At 43.2% G+C, this 24,519-nt stretch overlaps 2 protein-coding genes across 4 annotated transcripts in view; one reads left to right on the forward strand and one right to left on the reverse strand.

Moving 5' to 3' along the window:
- Positions 1-24,519, forward strand: part of pola1 (polymerase (DNA directed), alpha 1) — an 89,245-nt gene that overhangs the window by 57,796 nt on the left and 6,930 nt on the right. Inside the window, exons 37-38 of one of the 3 annotated variants that reach the window (XR_003930169.1) lie at positions 1,850-2,720; positions 8,085-8,124. Coding sequence is in view for 1 of the 3 variants with exons in the window: in XM_030079365.1 (XP_029935225.1) it covers positions 1,850-1,986 (137 nt within the window). In the remaining 2 variants the exon portion in view is untranslated. Of the gene's footprint in view, positions 1-1,849; positions 3,256-8,084; positions 8,125-24,519 lie in introns of those variants that run through there. The other 2 variants (XR_003930170.1, XM_030079365.1) reach the window with 2 other exon arrangements.
- On the reverse strand, positions 8,075-14,586 carry arxa (aristaless related homeobox a). Its single transcript, XM_030079366.1, has 5 exons — positions 14,385-14,586; positions 13,319-13,883; positions 11,665-11,710; positions 9,664-9,995; positions 8,075-8,707 (listed from the first exon to the last, which is right to left on the reverse strand). The coding sequence occupies exons 1-5, from the start codon at positions 14,572-14,574 to the stop codon at positions 8,440-8,442; spliced, it is 1,401 nt and encodes a 466-aa protein (XP_029935226.1). The 5' UTR covers positions 14,575-14,586; the 3' UTR covers positions 8,075-8,439.

The raw sequence follows: 24,519 nt of genomic DNA on the forward strand, positions 1-24,519 counted from the left end.
GTGTGTGTGTGTGTTTGTGTGTGTTTGTGTGTGTGTGATGATTATTTGTCGCATGGATGTTTTTTAGTTACCATGACTATGTGAGTGTGCAAGCTTTTTAAGTGTTTAACTACTATCAATTGTCCTTGTGTATCTCCTTTTAGTGTGTGTGTGTGTGTGTGTGTGTGTGTGTGTGTGTGTGTGTGTGTGTGTGTGTGTGTGTGCCCCTGCCTTACTGTTGATCTCTGTGTATCTAACCTTTGTTCCCTCGGGCCGTCAGTGGGCTGGTATTTATCCAGCAGCCACTAATGTAGTGGGCAGGAAGGACAGGACAGGATATAGGGCTGAGGAGATGGCAAGGAGCTGACAGCTGGCCAGATGGAGGAATCGGTGCACACACATATAAACACACACACACACACAAACAAGTTACCTGTTTTCAATACCATATCCCTCTGGATTCGTACTTGTTTTGAAAATCCCCTTAATAATAATCATGGTGATTGTTGTTGGTCGTATTGCCAGTGGTCAGTGGTAACTTAATGTGTTAAGTTTTCAATTCTTGTAATGTTACTTTTGAAATTTAGGGTGTTATCTTCATTTTTCCTAGATGTTGTTATAAGTCTGAAGATGCACAATTTCTTACATGGTTGGAAAAAGTCAAAAGTTGGTGGTGTCTTGTGCAGGCACGATGCTATTGGTTGAGAGTCTAAATGCTGAATAAAAATTAGTATTTCAAACACACGGCAGCACAAGTTGTTGATGAGGCTTGTTTTTGAAATGGGCAACTTAAAAGTAGTCTGTATTCATTTAAGATTGGTTTTAATACGTTTAAGGTAAGCAACAAAGTGTCTAAGCAATTTAAAATAAAAAAAAACTTGACACTGTTGGTAGTAGTGGTGTTTTTTGTTTCTTTTCCCATAATATCACAAACACACTGACTGTCATTGGCTAGGGTTGCCTTGCACTTTATCTCAGTGCTGTTGTACAGTCTCATCACGAGACCCTTAAGATGCAGGTCATACCATAGATTAAGTATCATATACATGAAAATACATGGACTGAAATAAAGTACAAACTCGTATTTCAGAATCTATAATAACTTGTTATGACCAGTCACGGCTTGGTTAGATTACTCATTTCTATTTTGCCGGCTTCTTCACCGAGGACTGCTTCTGGTAAAGAATTGTCAAGTAGTTTTCTGTATTCTTTGCTGCAATATGATGAGCTACTTGGTTTCATGGTAGTTCGCCTAATATAATACTTGCTGCTTGATTATATTGGTTGGGTGACAGTCCTTCTCAGAGTAGTGTCTCAGTGTTCTCTCTGGCCTTATTACGGCCCACCTGAGGGGATAAAAGAGACATCGTATCGACTTCATGCTCTCATTGGGCTTTACTATCGATTGCATGGTCCTGTGTGTGTGAGTGTGTGTGTGTGTGTGTGTGTGTGTGTGTGTGTGTGTGCGCACGTGTGTGTATGTTGCCATCGACCCCTCGGTCCAATTCTGTGATCCCCCTCCCAACCCTAAAAGTGATAGCATTACTGGCATGGATCTGTCAGCTCTCCAGTTAAGGGTGCACTGTGTGTGTGTGTGTGTTTTTTTTTTTTTTTTTTTAAGACAAAGCTGCCTCACTCTCTTCTCCTCTCATATTAGAGCTCTGGAGATCTTAAGCTCAGGGGAACAGGTGGAGCAGTGGGTTTTCCCAACTTTGAAATGCACATTTTAACGCCAGGCTCTGAGCCTATAAGTCACAGTAAGCTGCGGTATTGACTTGAGTGCAGTTGAGGAGTTGAATGATCCATTCCATTGAACACTGACGATGATGAATGATGACTCCCATTTTGCCTCCCCCTTCTCTCCCTCCAGTTCATGTTAAGAAGTGGACAGCAGAGAAGGAGGTGTACAGGAAGCTGAAGGAGGTGCCAGACAAAGCCCTGACCTCCAGCGGCTACTCGGAGGTTAACCTGGCCAAACTCTTCCAGGCCTTCACCTCCCTCAAGTAAACACTCAAACACACACATATACACAAGGACACAAAACCCCCTCACCTCCCTTGCTACTCACACCACCACCACCACCACCACCACCGCGACTCCAACTCCCGACTGACAGCTGGAGCGTCCGACCACGTCGAGCACCCGGGTCACCAAAGCCCCGCCTCTTCCTTTTGGCAACAGAACTGGACGCTTGTGATCTTCACTCGCTGTAGAAAATGGTTACATTTTCACCACAAACACAAATCGCACTGATGAACACATGGAATCGTACCAGAAATGTGTACCTGTATACTATTTGCATGTTCAGCAACACTTGTTTTGTTCCATTTTTGTTGTACGAACATCACAGAGTTCCTTTAAATGAATGCTATGCGTGTGTATACATATTGTAGTCCTTGAATGCAAACGATTATAGCCGCTCACTATGACCTCTTAACCCCCATATCAGCTCCCCTGTATGTAATGGGCCTATTATGGAGCTGTTAAGATATGGCTAAAGACCCCATCACATCTTTTTCCCTTCTCTCAGTGTCACTCTGTCACTCACTCATAACTTGACCCCATCACCCTCAGTCTGTATGGTAAAGGGGGCTAGCAATCAGACCTAAATGACTGTCCATTGTGTGTGCATGTGTGTGGTGGTATAGGGGGAGAGTGTGGAGGGTAGCTATTGCCCAGATGTGCGTGTGCGTGTGTGTGTGTGTGTGTGTGTGTGTGTGTGTGTGTGTGTGTGTGTGTGTGTAAAATTGTCCTCAGAGCAGCCAGTATACTCCACAGCCCAGTAATTAGCCAATGATAGGAGCCCCGGCCACTAAGACCACTGGATACCTGCAGCGATCGGACACTTGTTCTGATTACCCCCATTCATCCCGAGTGTGTGTATGTGTGTGTGTGTGTGTGTGCCAGACCCTGAAAGAGTGTGTCAGAGAGAGAGAGAAAAAAAAAAGAAGAGCAAGGAGGATGGAGGGAGTGACGGGGTGAGGGAGGCCACAAGCGCTGTTCCCTCGCTCTTTTGTCTCCGTATTGAACAGCTGATCTCCTTTTCCTCCACCGCCTCTGTTTAAGTGATGTCATTTCATCCCTTTCACTCCCTTTTTTTCCTCTCTGTGCAGATTGTGTTTTAATGCGTGTAATTTTCTGTGTGTCATCCTTGTATTGCTGAGGGGGGTTATGTAATGATTTTTTGTAATAACTAGAATATTTCAGATTGGGTATTTTGATATTGATGAGAACCTTTTGATACAGAAACCTCAATAAAAAGCAAAATGGATCAAGTATTAAGCCTATGTTATATTATTTACAACAGAGGATGGGGAGTGGTAGCTGGAGAGATGGATAAATATAGACAAATAGATGGAGGGTTGTAGAGTGATGGAGAGATGGATCATCCATTCTCTCCAGCTTTCCTATACAATGCAGCAGAAATGCCATGAAAATAATCTTATGACAAAATCATTTTGTCATGAGGTACTTGTCGTATTTTGTAAGTGATGTCTCCTCTGCTGATGAAGTTGGAGTGTCTGGCGAGTTACAAGAAGCCCCTCAGCTGCATTAACAAATTGACTCCAATATTTAAACACACCAATGTGAGTTTGCCATGTTTTTTTTTTTCCATATGTGATTTCAGGTGAGTACACAACCTCTGATGCCTCTGATAAAAAATGAGCATTACTGTTTTCCTGAACATATTTTTTTCTCAGCTGTGGTTTAACTGCAGCCTATGACTATATGAAGTGTTTCACCATTTTTCCAAGAATTCTTCCCTTTTGTATTAATAAATACAGATGGGGGATTTTTACTCCCATCTTGCAGCATGCATTTCCATAAACACTGCACGCCTCACAAATCACTTTAAACCACTGTGACTTGTGAATGCAGTCTTAAGTGGGCTGAACACTTAAACCATGATTCACTATGCAATGGATAGAGCCTACGGTGTGTGTGTGAGAGAGAGCGTCTTAGTGCATTTATAGCCTGTTTCCCATAACTTTACATATTTATTAAATCACATCAGCTCCAGCGCTTCTTGTCAGCTCCAGCCCCCGGTCGCTTAGGCTGTTTTTCCTCTATCTTTTCCCAGATTAAATAAACCACTGCGCTCACTGTAGATCTGAACAGGCCTGCCATTCCCAGTGCCAGGCTGTGTGGTGCGGGTTTTTAATGTGGGGGCCCCATTTTGTCCTCCTAGTTTGGAGTAAACCCAGTCAAATGGAGTCTCTGCATTAATTCGACCCTGCTAAGCTAATAAGGTCGAACAAGTCTCATTGTATTGTCGCGTTAAGCTTTATTGCTTGTCGTTTTGACCAGCGATGGACAAGGTAGGCTTTGATGAGGGAATTAGTCCTCCTTTCTGTCCCTATTATTCATAGCGCGGTGGAACATACAAGCACCAGAGAGGGTGTCAAAAGGAGAGCTGGTCCTATTGCAAAGTGTCTCCCTTGTTGGAGCTGAAAGGGCGGTTATGAGACGATAAACCGCTTAATACACTGAGCTAATTGGATGAGAGCAAGAGAGACGGGGAATTAAGGGGCGATCCGAAAGGGGAGCGGAGTGCCATGGCCCTGCTATTCAGGCCTTTCATCGGCCGGTCTCCTCCGGGGGGAGGCGAGCTGTTCATCAAAGCGCCTTTAGAGCTCCTCTCCCGGTGACTGAGTGAGGACTGATCCGGCTGAGGCGCTGGAGTGATTGGGCCTATTCTCTCACAAGGGACGTGGTGGGAGAAACGAGGCCCAGGGGAATCCAAATCACCGAGCAAATCACAAGCCAAATCAGTCCAACAACCGGGGAAAGGGAGCAGGGAACGACAGTGATGAAAATGGGCACGACATTGGGAGAAGATTTTCTGGACATCTGTATTATGAGAGCCGCGGGTACGAGCATTATATGGCCCAGTGCATGGACACAATCCACCAAATCATGCAGATTTTTTTAGTCCATTTGCAAGAAAACAACCTATGATTGCACCGTACATCTATTCACCCTTTTATATCAACATTCATTACGGTGATCACTCATGCAATATTGCCAAGGAGTCTGAGGGCCTAATCCTAGAGGTCTGCCTGGCCGCGTCTTGAATGAAAGAACACAGGCTACGCATCCAACAAGTGTGACTTTATGAATTCAGAGCCATTGCCCTGCAACAGCATTTCAATTTTCTCGCCTTTTTGCGCTGGAAAGAAAGTTTAAGCCCTGCTCTCAGCAGGTCATTCGCCTCCCGGATCGCGCCCGGCATTCCCCAGATATTAGGGACAAATTGGTTTGCCATTCATTAGTTATATTCACAATAAGATTAAAACTCCCCGGACAATCTCATCAAAACCCTATAGGGCCATACAGGAAAAAACACACGCTTCACTGGGCTTGAGCAAAAGAATAGGAATTTTGAAAACATCGAGTTCACATCGCGAATGGTGGTTTGTGCGCACAAGAGAAAATTGGTTTTTATCTTCTCCTTTTTTTCGTTTTTTTTGCATTATGCTCCATGGAGCAGCTGTGTGAGTTTGTCATGCGTACTATAGGCAGCGGCAGGGTAGGGTGTGTTGTGGAAGCCTGTGTCCAGGAAAACGCTAAGGATAAATTCATATACAGACACAGGCTCTGAGTGTAGCATGCATCCCCTCTCTCTCTCTCTCTCCACCGGTCCCTCAACTGATCTAATTCTTGCTTGTTTGGGGTAAATTGAGTGATTAACAGGTATAAGGCCTATAGACCTGTAAAACAAGGCGGCTGGACGAATAAGAATAAGAAGAGGTTTCTCACAGAAGCAGACAATAAAAAGGGGAACTAAATTAATCTGCAGGGTAATTTCACGCAATTTGGTCGGGCACCATGGATGGGTCAAACGGAGGAGAATAACCATTGATTGCTGTAATAGTCCTGCATCAGTAGTGAGATCCAGTGGGGGGGATTTGGGGGAATTAACTCTACGAGGTGGTGTCAGTGTGTGTGTGTGTGTGTGTGTGTGTGTGGCGGGTGGGTGGGTGGGGGTGCTTGATAAAGTGGTTTGTTACTTCATTAATGACAAAGGGGACTGGCTTCCATCTACACGGCATTACAGATGTTAAGACCAATTTAGCGCCTTTAAGAGATTTTAAAGGAAGTTTTGTGACGGGGCCCCCGGGATAAAGTGGGCGATCTAATTGAAAACCCTCGCCTTTGTCGTGCGTTTCACATGTTGGGGATTAAGCTCATGAATATATGGTCTGTATTTTGTCAACTCGACTGAAGAGGCTTGACGCACGCAGCGCGCTGAATTATATTTGCCATTAGGGCCCTAATACATTTTCACTTATTTCGGTGGCCCATTTGCAATACGTCTTTAGCCCTTCTTCTCCAGCGCTTTCTCACCCTGTTTTCATCTCTCTCCATGCACTTTCAACACGGACACCGTGTGGTTAAAGTTAGACCTCCTTATGAAAGCTGTTTTTTTTTTCTCAAATTCCAGAGGGCTATTCAATATTTTAGCAAATAAAGAGAAGTGTATTGTTTATAATATACATCGTGTGACCGCACGTTTTTTTTTTTTTTTTTAATGCAGTGCTGTTGGCTATTATGAAAGTGCAGAGTCGTTTTATTACAATTTTATTTAAGAACTGATGTCCAAAATTATTCTTAATTACGTCAATGTAAGACAGAAAACACAATTTCTTTATAACAGTTTTATTAATAGTTCTATAATATTCTATTTCACATAGTTTATTTTTTCCTGGTTTAGGCCTATGTCAGTCCTAAAGAAATTTGAAATAATAAAGGATAACTCATTTTACCAATGTAATTTATTCAAATTAGCATTATTAAACCAGGAAACGTACAATCACTTAAGAAAAAAACTGCCCTTCAATCAATTCCTTGGGAAAAGTTTTGACATAAATAATTATCTAAAAACCTAATAATTCATAAACACAGGTAAAATTCTACACAGGGCGACGTTCATAAAACACTACACCAAGTGCAATTTAACAAAACATGGTCTCTTTTGAAATATACACGACCCTGTTTTGAAAATCATCCTTTTTTCTTTTTTCCCTTTTGTCTTTTTTTTTTTTTTTTTACACAGTATGTACAGTTTTTCTCTCACACAGTCAGGCCATAAGAGACACAAATCTCAACTTTGCTTGCATGTCCTATAGTCAAATTCAGCGGAATCGTTATAGCCTACTCAAAGTGCTGAATACGCCTTTTAACAAAAATAAAAATTAAAAATAAAATTAAAAAAGTGGCCCGACATGAGCCGGGATATTTTGTTGTGTCCATGACAAAACGTCCAGATTGACTTTAATCGCCAATTTAAAAAACAAAACAAACAAAAAAAAAAGTTAAAATAATAAAGAAAAAAAAAAACAAGCAGAGGAAATTCTGTTGGCAGCGTCGTTGTAGAGCTATTTGGAAAAGGGAAAGAACTCCAAATAAAACTCAAATTATATATTATTATTCTAATATAAAACTTAGTGGTGCTGAGTGTGACTATGGACAAGCGAGAAGTGGAGACGGAGTCAGGCTTGTAGAGAAGGCTATGGAAGGTCTATGGACAGTTTTCCTTTGGTTCGGGGGACCTCCTCCAACTCGCCTTTTGACGCAGATTGGCTCAGCCCACATCAATGCATACAGATTAAGCAGTATTATGTCGAACACTCGTGTTGTCCAGATTTGAAGTAGCACAAGAATCTTTTCTAAAAGTCTGAGTTCCCCTGTGGTTCTTCAGCTCCCTTTCTTCCCTTCCTCTGTGTGTGTGTGTGTGTGTGTGTGTGTGTGTGTGTGTGTGTGTGTGTGTGTGTGTGTGTGTGTGTGTGTGTTGGCATGTGTGTATTTGCTATGTAAGTACTCGAGACATACATCGCCTTGGGGATTATTTCAAGGAGTATGTGACTTTAATTGTAAACATCATAGTAATATTATAATAATGACAGTTTATGACTGCCATAAATAATTGGCTATATGTACCTGTATTAAAGTTGAATTAATTAGGTATCCAAAATATCAAGAATTATTAAATCATACTGTATCTGATCAAGTTTTTAAGATAATTTTGTCTTAAAAAATCCTCATTCTTTACATGAACAATAAAAGAAAACGATTGAAATCAGCTGACCTTGTGACTCAGGGAGATGTGTGTGTGTGTGTGTGTGTGTGTGTGTGTGTGTGTGTGTGAAATATTCAATATGACAATAGCATTTAGTTTTACTCTTACAGTAGTTGTAATTAGGCGATTAACTGCTTTCTGTCACTCTCTCTCTCACACACACCCACACATACACACACACACACACACACTATAGTTAACCAGTGCTCTTTGAATTTGGTTGTGCTATTTTGTTGGGGAAAGATGAGGTATCAGGGGGGGTGAGCAGGGGGACATCAGGGTGAGCTTACTGCTCCAGCCTCCGGAGGTATGAAGGTGTGGGGTGGGGTGCATGGAATGGGACAAGCCCAGGAGAGAGAGGCCTAGCTGGGGTGGAGTGTTCAGCACACCTCCTTCCCTGGGGCTCCAGTGGGCAGGATGTTGAGCTGGGTGAGCTGAGCCGAGTGTTCCTTGGCCTTGAGGCGCAGTGCGGCGATACTGGAGGCCCTTCGGTCTGCTGCAGCTGAGGAGGAGGAGGAGGAGGAAGAAGAGGAAGGGTCAGGCAGGACAGGTCCCGGGTGGGAGGGATTCTCCACTGGAGGGGCGGGCTGACGGAGAAGAGCTGCGGCGGTGGAAGCACTGGTCAGCGGACCCATACTGGAGAAGAGCCTGGGAGGGAGAGAGGAAGTCAACCATCTACAACACAGTGAAAAGGTTCTGTATTTACAACTGATAAATATATGACCCCATATTCTAGTTTAATTTGTTCATTGAAAAGGTCAAGAATTACATAAAACTCTGTTTTCTAGCTAATCCTAGGTTGTGACTTAGCCTCATTGTGCCTAAAATATAGCTCATTAGAGAGCACTGAAATCAGCTGAACCTGTGACTCAAAGGCCGTGTGTGTGTGGTGGGGTGTTAACAATGTGGTGTGGAAAAACAAGACAAAGCTTGCTAATTTTTTATTTATTAGTTTTAATGGCCCAAAAGAGCTATGTGATTGTATCCTATCCTATGTTCCTACACAATTTGGCCACAATTGGTCACAAACAGTGTTACATGCATTTACTTTCTCTAGTACACACTCAAATTACTGAAATATAAAATGGAATTAAAGGGAAAGCTAATGAAAAGTATGTTTGAGCATATGGTGTGTGTGCTGCCACCTCTTCTCACAGCTTATCTTACAGGATCACACTTTTGGTTAATTTATTACAGTGAGAGGCATTTGACAGTGTGATTACACACCGCTTTGAACGGTTAACAATGTACCACATGTATAATCAGATGCACCCTGAGATAAACAGTGATGCAGTGGTAAATAACTAATTGGGCACACTGTAACCCCATCAATCATCAAGGTTGCATGATGTGTTGGGGTATTAGTAAGTGCTGAATTAAGCGTCTTCGTAATTTATTTTAAACTCATGCTTGCTGCTCTGCATTTACCTATACACATCCTTTATTATCTCACATATAATTAATGACTACAATAGAAAAATAAATGTGAGGGCCAATAGATATCAGTTCAGGTTGGTGGGTGCTGCATGATCTTTAAAGTAAAAAGTGTAAAGCGTAGGCATTAAGTTTAAGGTGTCAGGAGATTTTTTTAAAGTGCAACTCACCTGCCAAAAGTGGGTCCAATGAAGGCAGGGTGGCGAAACATGGCAGCCGTGCCCAGGAAGGTGCCCAGGCCGAGCGGAGTGGCCAGAGGTGGGGCAGAGCCATTGTGGGGAGGGGGGGCCAGTCCTGGGAAGGCAGCTGCAGCAGCTGCTGCAGCCGTCCAGGCAGACTCCAAGGCAGGATGAGGGTGGGGAGGGAAGGGCCCTCCCTCCAGGTAGTGGCTGAGAGGGTGGGCTGCTGCGAGAGGGCCTGGGAACGGCAGGCCAGACGGGTGGGCCTGCACCCCGGCCTTCTCACGCTTCCTCCATTTGGCTCTGCGGTTCTGAAACCACACCTGAGGGAAACAGACAAGGTGCCAGACAAATTCATGAGACCATTAGTCAGTCCCTTTTGCTTTGCCTAGAGTGATGCTGTTAGCAGGGAGAAGAGAAAGGTAGGGCAGACACTAGAAATAATATTCATCTACAAAAACAGACAGAAAGCCTTAAGTAAGGCTATGGAAGAATCAGTATGTAAAGAGACCAAGTGACTGTGGATAAAAAATAATGGTAAGATGCTCATTTGGAAGCAAGCCACAGGTAATGATAGCACAGTTGTAAAGCTATAACTTTCTTTATAGCCTGCTCAGGTTAAAGCAACAATGTCCCAATTTAATTGCCATCTATAGCATCTTGAGTCAGTGTTTAATAGTTGTCTAGTTCAGGTGGTGGCCAACAGGCGGAAAGTCAACGGTAATTACATGCAAGGTAAATCCTGGTGCTCATGGTCTCTGAGTCTACTTTGAGTCTAATTAAACCCCCTCCCTTTACTGTAGAAGGGCTTCAGGGTGGGGGCAGATAATTAAGATCGGTGTTAACAAAAGATGGAGAAAATAACTGCTGAACTGGCTCCAATAACAATTAATGCGCTTTAAATTAAATTCTTAGAAATGTAGAACAACTGACACCATCCAAGAGAGTATTTAACTTTCCCACGCATCCACTGTTGCCCAGTTTGCACTGCAGAAGCACGGGGCTCTCACAATGAGGAAAATGTCAACATGAGGAAAGTGATTGAACGAGCAAGCTTGAGCGACAGTGACTACACACACATACACACACTATTCCCGGAGGGCTGTTTAGCATTACATAGCCCCTCGGGAATTTATGAGTTTTTATCACCTCCTGATGGCGCCCGTTAAGTGATTTGTTCACCTACGGTCCCTAAAGAGACATCTGTTGTTTTACCGTCGGCCATAACCCCGGAGCTTCCACCGTGTTTGAACTGTCTCTCTGGTTATGAGCCCGGAGTTTCGACATGCAAGCCACGCTTTCAATGGAGGAGAAGAGGGAGGGATGGAGATGGATGGGGAGGAAGGGGTGGGGGGAGCAAACACCTTTAATGGTCTCTCATTCGCTCCCAAGTGCAAAGCATCGGATCAATGCAGGTCTATTGCAATCACATAATGGGAAATCAAATAGCATTATCCCTCCCCGCCACCCCCTCCATATCTGTCTCCCTCTCTCTCTCTCTTTCCCCTCCCTTTCCTTCGTCCCCTTTCTCTTACTCACACACACGCACACACACACACACACACACATCTGCCGGCCTCGCCCCCTCACTCTCTCTCTCCCCTGTGATAGGAATTCAAACACCATCTCATCCCAGGAATAGACAGTGTTTGCTCCTGCACTAAGTGAGCTTTTTATGAATCGCCAGCGTCCGCTTAATTGCCACTAAAACGTCCCCGGATTGCGTATAATAACATTCAATAACAGGAAAGACCTTCCCTGCGCAGCAATTGGGGCCATTTAACACATTTTTACTGTAATAAATTAGTCTCAAATTGGCCCGCGCGTAATCGTCGATTCTGAACCAGTGACGCATATCGCCGTTTATAATCCAGCACAGTGCAAGAGGAACATTTTATAGAGGACATAAACCATTAGAGGATGGTTTCTTCTATTGGATTTACAAGTCATGCGCTTCTCTATTCAAATAAAGATAAACACAGGGCCACTTACTTGCACGCGGGCCTCAGTGAGATCCAGACGCATTGCGAGCTCTTCTCTGAAAGGACAAAATAAAGAGAAACAGAGAGAAAGAAGAAATTCAAGGTTACAGGGCACCATTTGAGAGCAACGTTGAGTTGCTATTTTGTCCCCCTCAGTTGTTCAATGTCAACAAAAGACGACCAAAATAGGCTCTTTTTTCCTGGCATGAACCGCAGAAAGACGCCATGGCCATATTCTGTTTTCCCTGTCACGGATGGATAGAAATAGGCATAGTTGTTACATTTTCTTTAGCCTAGGCTTGTCACTGTAACAACATAATGGTTGAAATAATGACATCTAAACTAGCCTGCCACAAAGCAATTGACGTTCCCTCAACTACAAGATGGGTTTGCAGCGCAAATTAGACGGACAAGTCGCCTTAAAATAAATCGATTCGAAGATATGAATAATCCCAGTGGTAACAACTGGAAGATGGGTTCTAGTATTTTCTTGTCTTCGTTTTTCAGTCTAAAATGCTTGCATATTTTACAGGTTATTATGATTTATTTTTTTTTAAATGTAGCTATATTAAGCCCGTTAATATTACTTTATTTCGGAAAGATGACATTAAATTTAACCTGTATAAAATTAAGCATAAATTATTGTTTTTTGAAATCAGTTTTAATGTATGCTTAAATTTCACACTGCATATGCACCTCTTCCTCAGAAAATGAACTGAACCTTGAAATTTGCAATGTGTGTGTGTCTGTGTGCGCGTGCACGTAAGCGCGCGCGTGTGCCTCTGCCCTTGAGCTTGAGCAGGCCTGAGTTTGTGCTTGAATGTATCCTCATTGTGTCCAGGTAATGTGAGCTGGACAGGCTAATTTTTTCTCATGAAAGTAACATCGCTGTCATGTGTAACAACAGGAAGGGATGAATGTAACAAAACGACCTAAGTGCTTCCACTTAGACCCATTGTGTTCGCTTATGCAAGGCACGGGTATGTTGGACATTTTATGAGGTGTGAACTGCACACTGTCCAGATACAGAAGTGTGGAATTACTGAGACATTTGGGAGGATTTTACGAAGGCTTGCAAGCGGTTATTCAAAAATGATTGCCATTAATTATCACTGACTGCATGATATTAATAGAATTTATATAATGCAGGTTTAGTTTCTTTATGTGTTTGTGGATTTTGTTTCAAATAATTTCATAACATTATTATTATTATTGCTGTTATCATCATTATCATCAGCATCACTATTATTATTATTATTATTATTATTAATAATAATAATAATAATAATAATAATAATAATAATAATAATAATAACAATAATAATAATAATAATAACCATAAAAAATAATAATATAATTTGTTGCTGCGGTTATTATTAATGTTATTATTATTCAATATTTATCGGTATGTCAACACTTTTATTTATTGTCATTTCTCGCCTTATATTTGTAAACATATTTTGTGGTGCCTTAATAATTTGTGGAAAAAAGGGAAAATAAATTAGAGCAACAATACATACTACTACCAATATAATAATAATAATTGTTATTATTATTATTATTATTATTATTATTTACATATTTTTAAATTAAATTTTATCTATTTTATCTTTTTCTCGTTCCTAGAAAATTAAGCTGTATGCAGTCTGATAATGTGCTCTGACCTGGTGAACACGTCGGGGTAGTGTGTCTTCTGGAAAGCTCTCTCCAGCTCCTCTAGCTGGTAACTGGTGAACGTAGTCCTGTATCTTCTCTGCTTCCGTTTCAGCATCCCTTCCTCCGAGTCACTGCCCGCCGACAGACACACACTGTCCTCCCCGTCCCTCACGTCCCCATCCCCGGCATTCAAGCTTTCCCTCTCTTCGTCCTTCGGGGAAAGAGCAGCCGCGTCCCCGCAGGTCTCCTCCTCTTTCCCTGTGTCCTCCTCAAACTTCAGCGGGCCGAGCTCCACCAGCCCTAGGCTGCCGTCCTCCGAGCCTTCCCCGGGACTCTGGTCGCCCTCTCCCCGGCTCAGGGACGCATTCTCCCGGTAGGATTTGCTGCGGCTGATGCTCACCTGCGGCGCCTGGCTGATTTTAAGGCTGTCGCAGGCTTGGTCCAGGAGGAGCCGCTCCCTGTCCAACTTCTCTCCGTGATCGTGAAGGTACTTCCCCCCCGGTCCGTAAAGCCGTCGGAGCTTGGGCGGCAGGTGCATGTCGGTGTCGAGAGACAGGGGGTCTTTCGTTGGACCTGAGTGGGAAAGATGTCAAAGATGTAAAAAAAATATATATATATACAGGCCTATATATCTATAAATTAATAACCGAGGACCACGTAAGCCTAACATCCACCTGACGGCTTAGCCCTCAAGTGTTCTCAGCTCATCATATTTCCCCAAAAGAAAGTTGAGCAAGTGTGCTGTGTGTTGTCTGGATGATTGATATATTTCAAGGCCTAACGTTACAGACTTTGCGTTACATGAGCTATCTTATTGCACAGGGGGGAAAAAGCCTGTTTTTCCACACTATGCTGAAACTTCCCCAGAGATAAATCACACTATCACATTCCGAGTCACATTCAAAGCAACTCCTTGATATGGCAACTACATGGCATAACGCAGGGTACAGACTCTAATCCCGGTTTATTACAAGTCTATCCTCGGTGTGCCACTTGAAGAGAAAAACAACAGTAGGGTACATTAACAGCTTACACGGCTGCCTGTCAGTTCAGTCCAGCGGACACAACTCTTACCTTCAACCGACTTGTCGAGCTCGCCTCTGCCGGGCAGACCAGCCAAACTTTGCCCCCCTATCAGCCTGACTTTACACGGACTCCGGCGACCCAGAATACTGTCTATACAGTAGGAGGAGAGCAGCGTGGGGGATTTACTGCTCTTCCGCTCGCCCCGGTCGTGGATATCTTCCTCAAACTGACCGCTCATGTCGACGCGTCGGCTGGTCTACTTTCGACCGGCAGCAACGGTAAAGGTTGTCAGTCGCCCTCTCTCTCTCTCTCTCTCTCTCTCTCTCTCTCTCTCTCTCTCTCTCTCTCTCTCTCTCTCTCTCTCTCTCTCTCTCCCCTCACCTCTCCTCTCCCTCTCTCTCTCTCTCTCTCTCGCTCTCTGTCTCTCGGGGTCCGTTGCTCCCTTCTTCTTCCCTTTCTCGTCGTTATGATTGACCAGGTCTCTCTCTCTCTCTCTCTCTCTCTCTCTCTCTCTCTCTCTCCCAGTCAGTTAATAACAGACGGCGGTTTGGCTGCCTCGAGCTCCGCTCCGCCCGGTTTCTCCGCGCGCTCTCATAGACGTGCAGGCTATTATCGCGTTCCTGATTGGTTCGTGTATTCTGTGTGTATGTGGGGAGAGAGAGCAGAGCCGCTTTATATATTTTACCATTAAAGTTAATTTGAGAGACAGGCGACAAAACTCGACATGGAATTTTTCCCCTCGACGGAATGAACTAGGCTAAGCAGCCAGCTCGACTTGGCTGCAGGCGCACACAGTAGGCTATGTCAGACCAGTTCGTTTGCTCTGGCTGTGTGATTTTCATTTGGCCGAGACTTAGTCTTCCCGGAGGCCTCAAAATGCAAAACGCTCTGTCTGGGCCTATAGCCTCATATTTTTCTTTTAGCGCTTTTAATGAGTACATCGTGCAAAAGTTTAGCCTAGAGCTGTGTACTCAGAGCTCTAAATCTGTAGTCACCCATAAAAACCAGGTTACTACTGATAACAAAAACAGTAATGATAATAGTAATAATAACAGCAAAGATAATAATAATAACAACGAAAACAACAACAAAAATAATGATAATAATAACGAAAAAATATGCAATTAATTGTGTAGGTTACACAGAACAGACCCAAAAGCTTTTGCCTTTTCTTTATGGGCCCAATTCCGTAAGCCTTTTAAAAACACATTCATCTATTTTAAGATTTTTTTTTTTTTTTTTTTTTCAAATGTATTTATTTTTAAATTTATTTTTTATTTTTTGGCCATGAAATAATGTCTTGAATCCCCATGCCGAGATGAAATCTGGCCCAGAGTTTGTGTTCAACTTCAACGAGCACCTGCAAAAACCAAAGACTGGTCCATCCTAAGAATATCAATATTTAGATCAGTATTTTGTCGCCTAAAACAGTTTCACGATACGTTAGAAAAATCCTCTCTGCCAGAGACGATATCAGGCTCATGTATGCGTTTATGTTACAGGTATCCTGACCTTTATTTTGGAAGAATCTGTATAATTTGTTCTTAGGTATCAAAGTCCTGAGTTAACCTCAGCATAATTAATACTTAATTATTTGACCAATTGCCATAATAATATATATACAAAACTCATCTTCCTAAAATTTTGAGTGTATTTTTAACACCTCTCTCTCTCTCTCTCTCTCTCTCTCTCTCTCTCTCTCGCTCTCTCCATCCTTCCCTCCCTCTCTCCCTAATTGCCTGGTCTCTGCTGGAATTGTGGATTGACTTAAAAAGTGAAGGTGGCGGTGATGAGACGCCGCAAGGGGAGCCGGGACACCACGCTGGACTCGGCTCTGGAGAGGAGGAGAGATGGAGAGATGGATCGAGAATGTAATTTTAAATGAAAGTCTATTTAACCCGCTGCGAATGGCGTGACCCCTATCCTCGCCTCAGAGCCCATCAGTGTTAAAAGGATCATTTTCAGAATTCAATCCAAAAACTTCAGCAAGCTGCAATTTACTCTCTCTCTCTCTCTCTCTCTCTCTGGTTCCCCTCCTTTATGTATCTGCCCAGTGAGTATCGCAGCAAAAGAAAAATAACAATAAAACATATGTCCAGAAAATGGTAAAAGATTTTTTTAAGTGATAGCTTTATAACCGCTTTGATAGTTTTGTGATTGGAACTGGAATTCCAAGCGCGCAATTGATCTGTGTAAAGAGAGACTTACTAGGTATAGGCCGCTTCTTTGTAGTGGAGGGTAAACCCACCTAAACTCAGTTTGTGCGTCTTTTTATTTGAAAAACAGCGTTTCGGGCCTAACAAAAGTATTTATAAGATAAAGTCACGCATCATAGTGTCAACTTAATATAATTTATCTTGAAATCCACAAGAGAGAGTGCTCTCATGCCAATAATGAATATATGAATCTCTGAGAAAAAAATACACGTATTTTGTTAGTTTGGGTTGTTGTCTCATAATGTATACGGATTTAAGGTCCTTCAAGCTATTTAACACAATTTTTTATAGCATCACTGGGTATGTGCTAAAGTCCATTGAAATTTTGTTGTGTTTTCAACAAGCACCCAAGAGGGTTTTGCAAAATGTTATTACTGTCGTGATGCATGTATTAAAACTACAGCATAGTGTTTGCCAAGAGTATCTTTATAATGTTGACGCATATTGCAGACACTCGGATGCTGTAAGATGCAATTCATTCGCAACGATTTGTGGTGTCAGAAACTTTTGAGCCTGTTTATTTGCACGTATATCAATGTAATGAGAGTAATAACAATATAAAATGTTATGCCTTTTCCTACGCGGTCACAAACAGACGTGCGTAATACAGACGGGTATTTAGAGTCGCTCTGTAATTTGGGGGCCACAATTTGATTCATTTATCCGCACACTGTTATTAACCCTGTGGAAAAAGAGATGTCAGCCGCCATTTCAGCCAGCAGGACATCCGCGCTTTGTTTAAATGCACTAATTACGCGCATACATTAGAGAGGGATGGAATGAGCGCAATTTTCACATTTTCACTTTTCGGTCTGTTTGGCTTGCAGGTGAAGAGATGGTAGAAAGGCACCTCCCGTTTCACCCGCTCACCACAGCCTCCCCCGTATTTTCACAACATCCTAACTTAATAATATCCAAGGGAAGCATCGGGTTGCATGATTTCTGGTCTTTTCAGTCGCAGAACTGCTTCTGTGCAGCTGTGTATTAAAGTTCAAAGGTTCACAGCCAGTCTCCATCAAACATTGTGATTCTTTTTGGATTTTTGACATCAACTGAGGGTCATATGGATGCTTTTTTTCCCGAACACAAATGAATGTCAGTAGGTGGACTTTCTTTATTCAGAGCACTTTATGATATGTATGCGCACGTTTTGAACATCTCTCGCCTGTGATAGGTTATAATCTCTGCTCCATTTCAGCCTATGAGTCGCCGACGCCAGTGAGGCCTGTGGAAGTGATACTAATGAAGTCCGCCCAGGCCAGCAGGGTTTGACGTTTCATTTCAAGTCATTCAACTGGCGCCATCTCCTGGACGGATGCGTAACCTAATGTAACAGGTGAGATTCAGCTATAAACTAGCCATTACATGATAAAGTGGCGACAAGAGGATCTGACAAAGTTCTGCCTGTATTGTTACCCATGCATACACATTGTGGCAGTTACTGGCCTTTCTGTCTGTTCTTTGCAGAAACACTCATGACTCATCGCAAATTCTTGATCTACCCCTTCTGCATTTCCACCTGCAGCCTCCTGATTAACCTGCCCATCCGACCTCCCGCATGGGTCCTGTGAATGAAGTGGTTTATTCCAGGCTGGAATTACCACCCAGGGCATAGGTAGGCCTACACATCTGTACGTGTCACCACTTTCAGATTGTCTACATGTTCTGTTCTGTTCTAGTCTAGTCAGTGTAGTCTGGTGTAGTCCAGTCTACCCTGGGCTGATAGTTACTGGGAAAGTGGCGGTGCACAAGAGCTTCCTGTGATTCTCTGTAACAAGTGGCTTTATTGCATCTTAAACGGGGGGGAGGTTACAATACAGACTGATTAAGGTTGACGTATAGCATATAGGCTTATAAGTGATAATGACTATGATCTTGTCCCTAAGCAGAATGTCTAATCGGAATTTGTTGAGCACACTGGTCTCTAACTAACGCACCCGACGACTTGCCCTCCTTCCTCCAGCCATCCTTATGCTGTGACATAATTGGATGCTTGCTCTGCTTGAGAGGCCATGCAGGAAAAGAAGGAAGGAGAGAGACTGTGTGTGTGTGTGTGTGTGTGTGTGTGTGTTGGGGTGGGGGGGGGGGGGGGGGGGGGGGGGCTTTTAAGACGCGCGTAAGCAAAGTTAATTAGCGGTTATTAACAGCCCGCATAATGAGAGCGCGAGGGAGTCAATTTAATGACTTTGTTAGCGCGAGTTCAGAACGACAGGCAATGATCGGAACAACAAAAGCAATCGCGCACGAAGCCATCATCCGTAATTTCCAGCGGTAATGCGGTCTGATCAGGAACAAAGGGTTCTAATTTCGTTCAACTGACTCGATAATTTGGCCTTATGTAAGGAAAATAATTAATGACTTAATGCTTCATCCGAAGTAGCTTTCTTTTAGGGGTTTTCTGGGGCCTCGTTTTGCCCGAGAAGGTCGCAAGGAAAGCAATTTCCAAGCCTGTAATTATTTATATCATGAATTTAAAACATGGACATTTGCCTTTGCTCCCAGTTGTGAAAGAGCCGCATTCACGCAAAGTGCGCAGACAACTGAGATTCTATTAGGAAAAGAGAAGTGGGTCCTCTTGTCTGCCACATCTTCTCTCAAACGAGTAGGAATCCTAATTGGCTGGTATTAACCGGGCTCTCATTAGCACTTGCCATAGTTTATCCTGAACGAAGTAATCCTGTAGATTTTATCATTATAACGGAGGCAAAAACCATGCAAAACTAACTGGAAACCATGTCTTAAAAAAGTCAGCGTCCACCCATGTGCGCAGTCTTATTTGATGATCTAATGATAATAGGACTATCAGTTATCAGTCAGCGCACTCAGAGCTGTAGTCGATCTAAGCGCGTTTGGCAGTTTCGGTGGGGAATGATACTGGATGCAGCGACTTTGCCATATAGGGCTTTGCTGAATTGACGCCCCTGATGCCTCTCTGCTCCTCAGAGTGTACTGGGTTATAGTGGCTATTGCGTTGGGAAATTATCCGAGGCGTGCGCGTATTTACGCATGATTTCACCATTCCACAGATGGTTTGAGTTGGAGGAAAGATGTGAGCGCTATTATCGATTGGGGGGACGTGAGCCGGCTGCGGGCCACTCTTAGATTCATTGCAGGTGGATAGGTCACCAAGACGAGAGCTCCAATTTCACGGCCCCCATTGTCTCTCCTGATTACTACTTTGATCACATGAATCAAGAGCTTGGGACACTCGTAAGACAACTGCCAAGGCCCAGATCTCATGTGCTGAGGAGACACACCATCGGCAGCATCATCATAATCCCCATCCTCCTCCTCCTCCTCCCCCTCATCATCATCACCATCATCATCATCATCACCACCGCACCCATCGTCATCATCATCTTCTTTACAACCATCCTCATCATCATCCTCATCCTCATCATCATCCTCGCTGGTTGACCATACAAGCCTGGGGTGCCTTGTGTTTTCATAGCTGCGTTGCCCTTTTATTGATTGCGTGCCTTAATTTTAATTCGATTGCGCGAGTGTCAAAAATTCCGCAAGAATCATCCTGGTAATGAGATAATCAAAGTAATATATGCAAATCAGTTATCTTGCCAGCTTATCAAAACCGGAGTGCCCCCCCTTGAGTCTGAAGAAGTCCATTTATTCAGTTAGTGGCAATACCTTGCGCAAATGGCGCGATGCAAATGACAGTTGATTAGACTAAATTAAGAACCTCGTTTCTCCCTGACCTTGTCTGAGTTTTATGTAAATTCTTTTTTCTTGGTTTAATGTGATAAAAATGTATTTTAGACCTTGGCCTTTATTAATCAGAACAATATTTTCCATGAGAGCAACAGTGGTCAGCCTCAAATAACAACTTAGTCTCTCTCTCTCTCTCTCTCTCTCTCTCTCTCAGTCTAAATCCCAGTATATCTTGACCCTGGTGCAACCCCCACAGGGACAGAAAGTGTGCTGTTATAACTTCCTTGCTGTGGGGGAGTGTGCCTTGAAGATAGACTTGATGTGTGTGTCGGTGTGTCTGTCTGTCTGTGTGTGCCACTGCATACGTGTGTCTGTGTGTGTTTACACGATTATGTGTACTCATGTGTGTACCATAACATATTGTCTTAGGGGGACAGAGAGAGTGCAGTTGAGACTTCCTCTCTGTGGGGTGTGTGGGGCCTGTAGATGGGAAAAGAATAAATCCAATATAGATTGCAGGGCTGCGCTGCCCCCCGCTGGGGACCCTCAGACTTGCAGGCCAGGATCGAAGTGCTTTTCTCCCCTTAAATTGGCCAGAGAGGCCGCAGGAGCAGCCAAGCTACACCCCCAACACTGGGACTGCCTACGACCTAATGATGGTGCTGGGGACAGACACACACACACACACACACACACACACAGACTCACAGATATGTCTGTGCACTGATACACACTCAAGCTCAGACAACACTCACTCACAGATTGATATAACATTAGTCACACACGCACACTTGGACAAAGAAAAAAAAAAACAGAGACATAAACACACCCTCTTTGTTCTGTGGTGTCGAACACTCTCATTCCTTGTCCGAAGACCATTCACCTGGAGTTTCCCTCTTCACATGTTGTACCACCCCTCCAAACTACCTACCTGCACTACAGATTTAGAGGCATCCTCTCTATCTGTCTTCTAACTCCAGCAGGAGGGGGGAATAGAATAACTGGCACCACACTAAGTTTCTGGACTGATACACAAACCTGCCCCTTGGTTCTCCTACAAGCAAAACACTACAAGCACCGATGCCATTATGCTTCCCACCAAAACACCCGACCACTGCCGTTTTGTCTCTGTCCGGGGAGCTAATTCTATTTGTGATGAGGCGTCTGATGAGTTGCTGGGTAGGATCCAGGGCCAGCGGGACAGTATATCCTATATAGAGAGACATTTTTGCACAACATGCCTCATTACCAGCTCACAGGGCGAGCTGGGCTGACCATTTTATGTCAGCTACAGCATGCCACCACATACATAGCACATTTTTAGAGGGTAACAGGTTGCAGAGGTGAATATAAAGATATATTAGAGAGCTACGTGCACCTTTTCACAGCCCACTCCTTTGTCAAGAGGTTGACAGGCTCTGCTTGAAATGCTTGGTTTTTGCATGCTTCCATGGGTTGAGTGGTGTATTATTTTAACCATGCTAGTGATACAGTATATATAGCTTAGCAACGCCACTACTCTGCATGCAATATATAATAAAAGCTAGAATTGGTAGCTGGTGAATGTCACTACGTGTTTTATGGTCCTATGGATTTATAATGTTTTAGCCTGTTTTCGACGTTCTGAATTGGGCCACAATTTGAAGGCCTGTCTTGGATTATGGCACAAGGGGATAGTAACATCATATCCTGTGTCTTTATAAATATGTTTTCTTATGGATGATAAACACAGTTATGTTAGAGGCTGTAAAATTCATTTACAACAATTTTCACCCTCCAGGAAGAAAGAGCAGATTCTATTATTCACAATATTAGTGAGGAAATTGAGTGATCTCCAGTGCTGCCAACATCCCTTCTGTTCAGATCTGTGTTGTCCTCCACAGGTGTCCTTCTTGCTCTCTCTGGCCTACTGAGCGGTGTCTCATCACATGTTGTCGCACATCCACAGCTCCTCTCAGGCGCTTGCCTCCCTCTATACTTCCTGACCGCCGAGACTTCACTTACCTTCGTCGTACAATCTCACTCACATCCCCGTTCTCCTGCTTTCTGTCTTCTCTACTATTTTCCACTTTGCCTTTTCTCCCTTTCATCTTCGTCACGCCTCTCCTGTCTCTCGAGGCTGATACACCCTTCACCTTGTTGTTTTCAATCCTACACTTCCATCTCCACTGCAGCACATCCTTTATCTTTTCCTTACATCATTTTATGTCTTGTCTTGCCCAATATTTTGCCTGTGGCTGTTCACAAACCGATGATTCAGTTTCATTTCAGTACCTATTACTATGTGCATAATATTTCACCATTAATCAACACATAGACAGCAGCACAGAGAAATACATACTGTAGTTATTATCTTGCATGCAAAGACAAACACTTAAGTACGCATAGGCCACAAACAGATACACAACAAAATCCCTTTTGACATCAATAATTGGTAAATCCTCTGATTAACTTGTAAGAATTGTCCTTAGAGTGCTTAAGTAATTGTGTTTGTGTGTGTCCTTTTTTATTGCATGCACCCCCCTCTCTTTAAAGCACATCTTTATAACCAAGCAATTCCAAAGCAATTTTCTCTGTGGGAGGAGAGTGTAATTTTCTATTCTGTGACACTGTGATGTGTAAGAAACTGGGAGCTGGCGCTAAAAGGCGTCTGCAGTGTGTGTCTTGGTGTGGGTGTGAACCGCTTTAATGGCCAACCCGGTGCGGGTGGTGGTGGTGGTGAGCGGGTGCATGTCAGCAAGGCCATCATTTAATGACTCCCAAATAGTGCCCTCCTCGTTAGAGCTATCGTCGTGGAAACGCGAGGCTGTGAACCAGGAGAGCGCCACACACTGCAACAGTCTTTTATCTTCATATTAAACCATTTGCATAACATTACCACGATAGACAGGATTCAGGAGATACTCAACTTACCCTGGGAAAGAGAGAGAGAGAAAGAGAGAGAGACAGAGAGAGAGTAGTCAGAGGAGACACAGAGAGGGTATACTACATGTCCTTGCAAATCTAATCAGCGTTAAATGGAGCTGTCAGATGTGTGTGTATGTGTGTGTGTGTGGTACTGGAAGGCTTATGTCAGGAGTCATTTAACATTAAACTGCAATAGTGTGTAACAGAGCTGTAATTACAAAACGCAAGAATCCAATTTATCTGTTCTGTTGGATGTGACACCCAAATACAGCAGTTATCTATCTCTGATCCAAGATGAGGCCAGGTGGGGAATTTTAAGATCAGGTCAGATATATGTCTGCTCTTAATAAGGTCAAAATTTAATTCAGTGTTTTTTCTGAGTTGCCCTGGTGTCATGACCAAAACATCGGTGTGGCTGCAATATACAAAGATAGGACAGATGGCAGAGCTTAAAGTTATTATTAGTATTATTTTAATTGCTGTTAAGCTTTGCATTTAAAGTTATGTCTAGAGCAGTATATGTGACTTCTGCTTTCACTGGCTAAATGTCCATGCAGCTGTCTGTATGGATGGAAATTGTAAACAGACAAATTACTGTGGGGAAAAAAATGTCAGGAAAGCGTGTTAATGCAAGCTGCTAATTATCTCCACCAGGTGGCAGCCTAAAGGGGATTATGTGTTTGGTTGTGCACACTTGTGTGTGTGTATTTGTGTGTGTGTGTGTGTGTGTGTGTGCGTGTGTGTGTGTGTGTGTGTGTGTGTGTGTGTGTTTGTCTGTCTGTCTGCAGCTAATGTCTTATATTGCTGGGCTTCTCATCCAAATATTTTTTTGTGCACAGTTATGACTGTGTAATGAAGAACCTCTTCTGGATGATTTAAAATCTTTGACAAACGTTTGTTCTCACCACCGCTCGCTCTTTGCATACTATCAGCCTAATATTCCTTTAATCCTATTGTGTTCTATTACATTCTTTTTATTCATGTTCACAGCAGAGCACAGAGCAGACACACACAGGCACAGAGACAGAGAGAGGGGCAGAGCAGGCTGGTGTGCAGTGACAGACCGAGTGGGGTGTTTGTTGTTATTTATCAGCTATGGCATTATTATTACTTGTCTCATTTAGAGTCAAAATAACACTTGATCTTCATATTACTTATAATATGGCTAAAAGATTGAGCCTATATGAAAAAGGCAAATGTGAGCACTTGCTCAGTCATATGTCGAAGCCTCTGTTAACCACTATAGCTCTGGCCAAATATTTCCACTCATAATCCTTGAATTAATTGCAGACCACAACGGTCTGAAGGGCCTGTGATGTACGTAGAGATGATATCTGGTGGATAATATCTGGTACGTAGAGATGGTATCTGGTGGATGATATCTGGTACGTAGA

This window comes from Myripristis murdjan, chromosome 20, assembly GCF_902150065.1.
Source record: "Myripristis murdjan chromosome 20, fMyrMur1.1, whole genome shotgun sequence".
Taxonomy (NCBI): Eukaryota; Metazoa; Chordata; class Actinopteri; order Holocentriformes; family Holocentridae; genus Myripristis; species Myripristis murdjan.

What these genes read in the sequence shown, in the direction of transcription:
- arxa (XM_030079366.1), bottom strand. Translation starts at nt 14,574, where the DNA reads ATGAGCGGTCAGTTTGAGGAAGATATCCACGACCGGGGCGAGCGGAAG. An exon ending in TCACTGAGGCCCGCGTGCAA is followed by an intron (nt 9,996 to 11,664) that starts GTAAGTGGCCCT and finishes TGTTTCCCTCAG; the next exon opens with GTGTGGTTTCAGAACCGCAG. An exon ending in ATTGGACCCACTTTTGGCAG is followed by an intron (nt 8,708 to 9,663) that starts GTGAGTTGCACT and finishes TCTCCCTCCCAG; the next exon opens with GCTCTTCTCCAGTATGGGTC.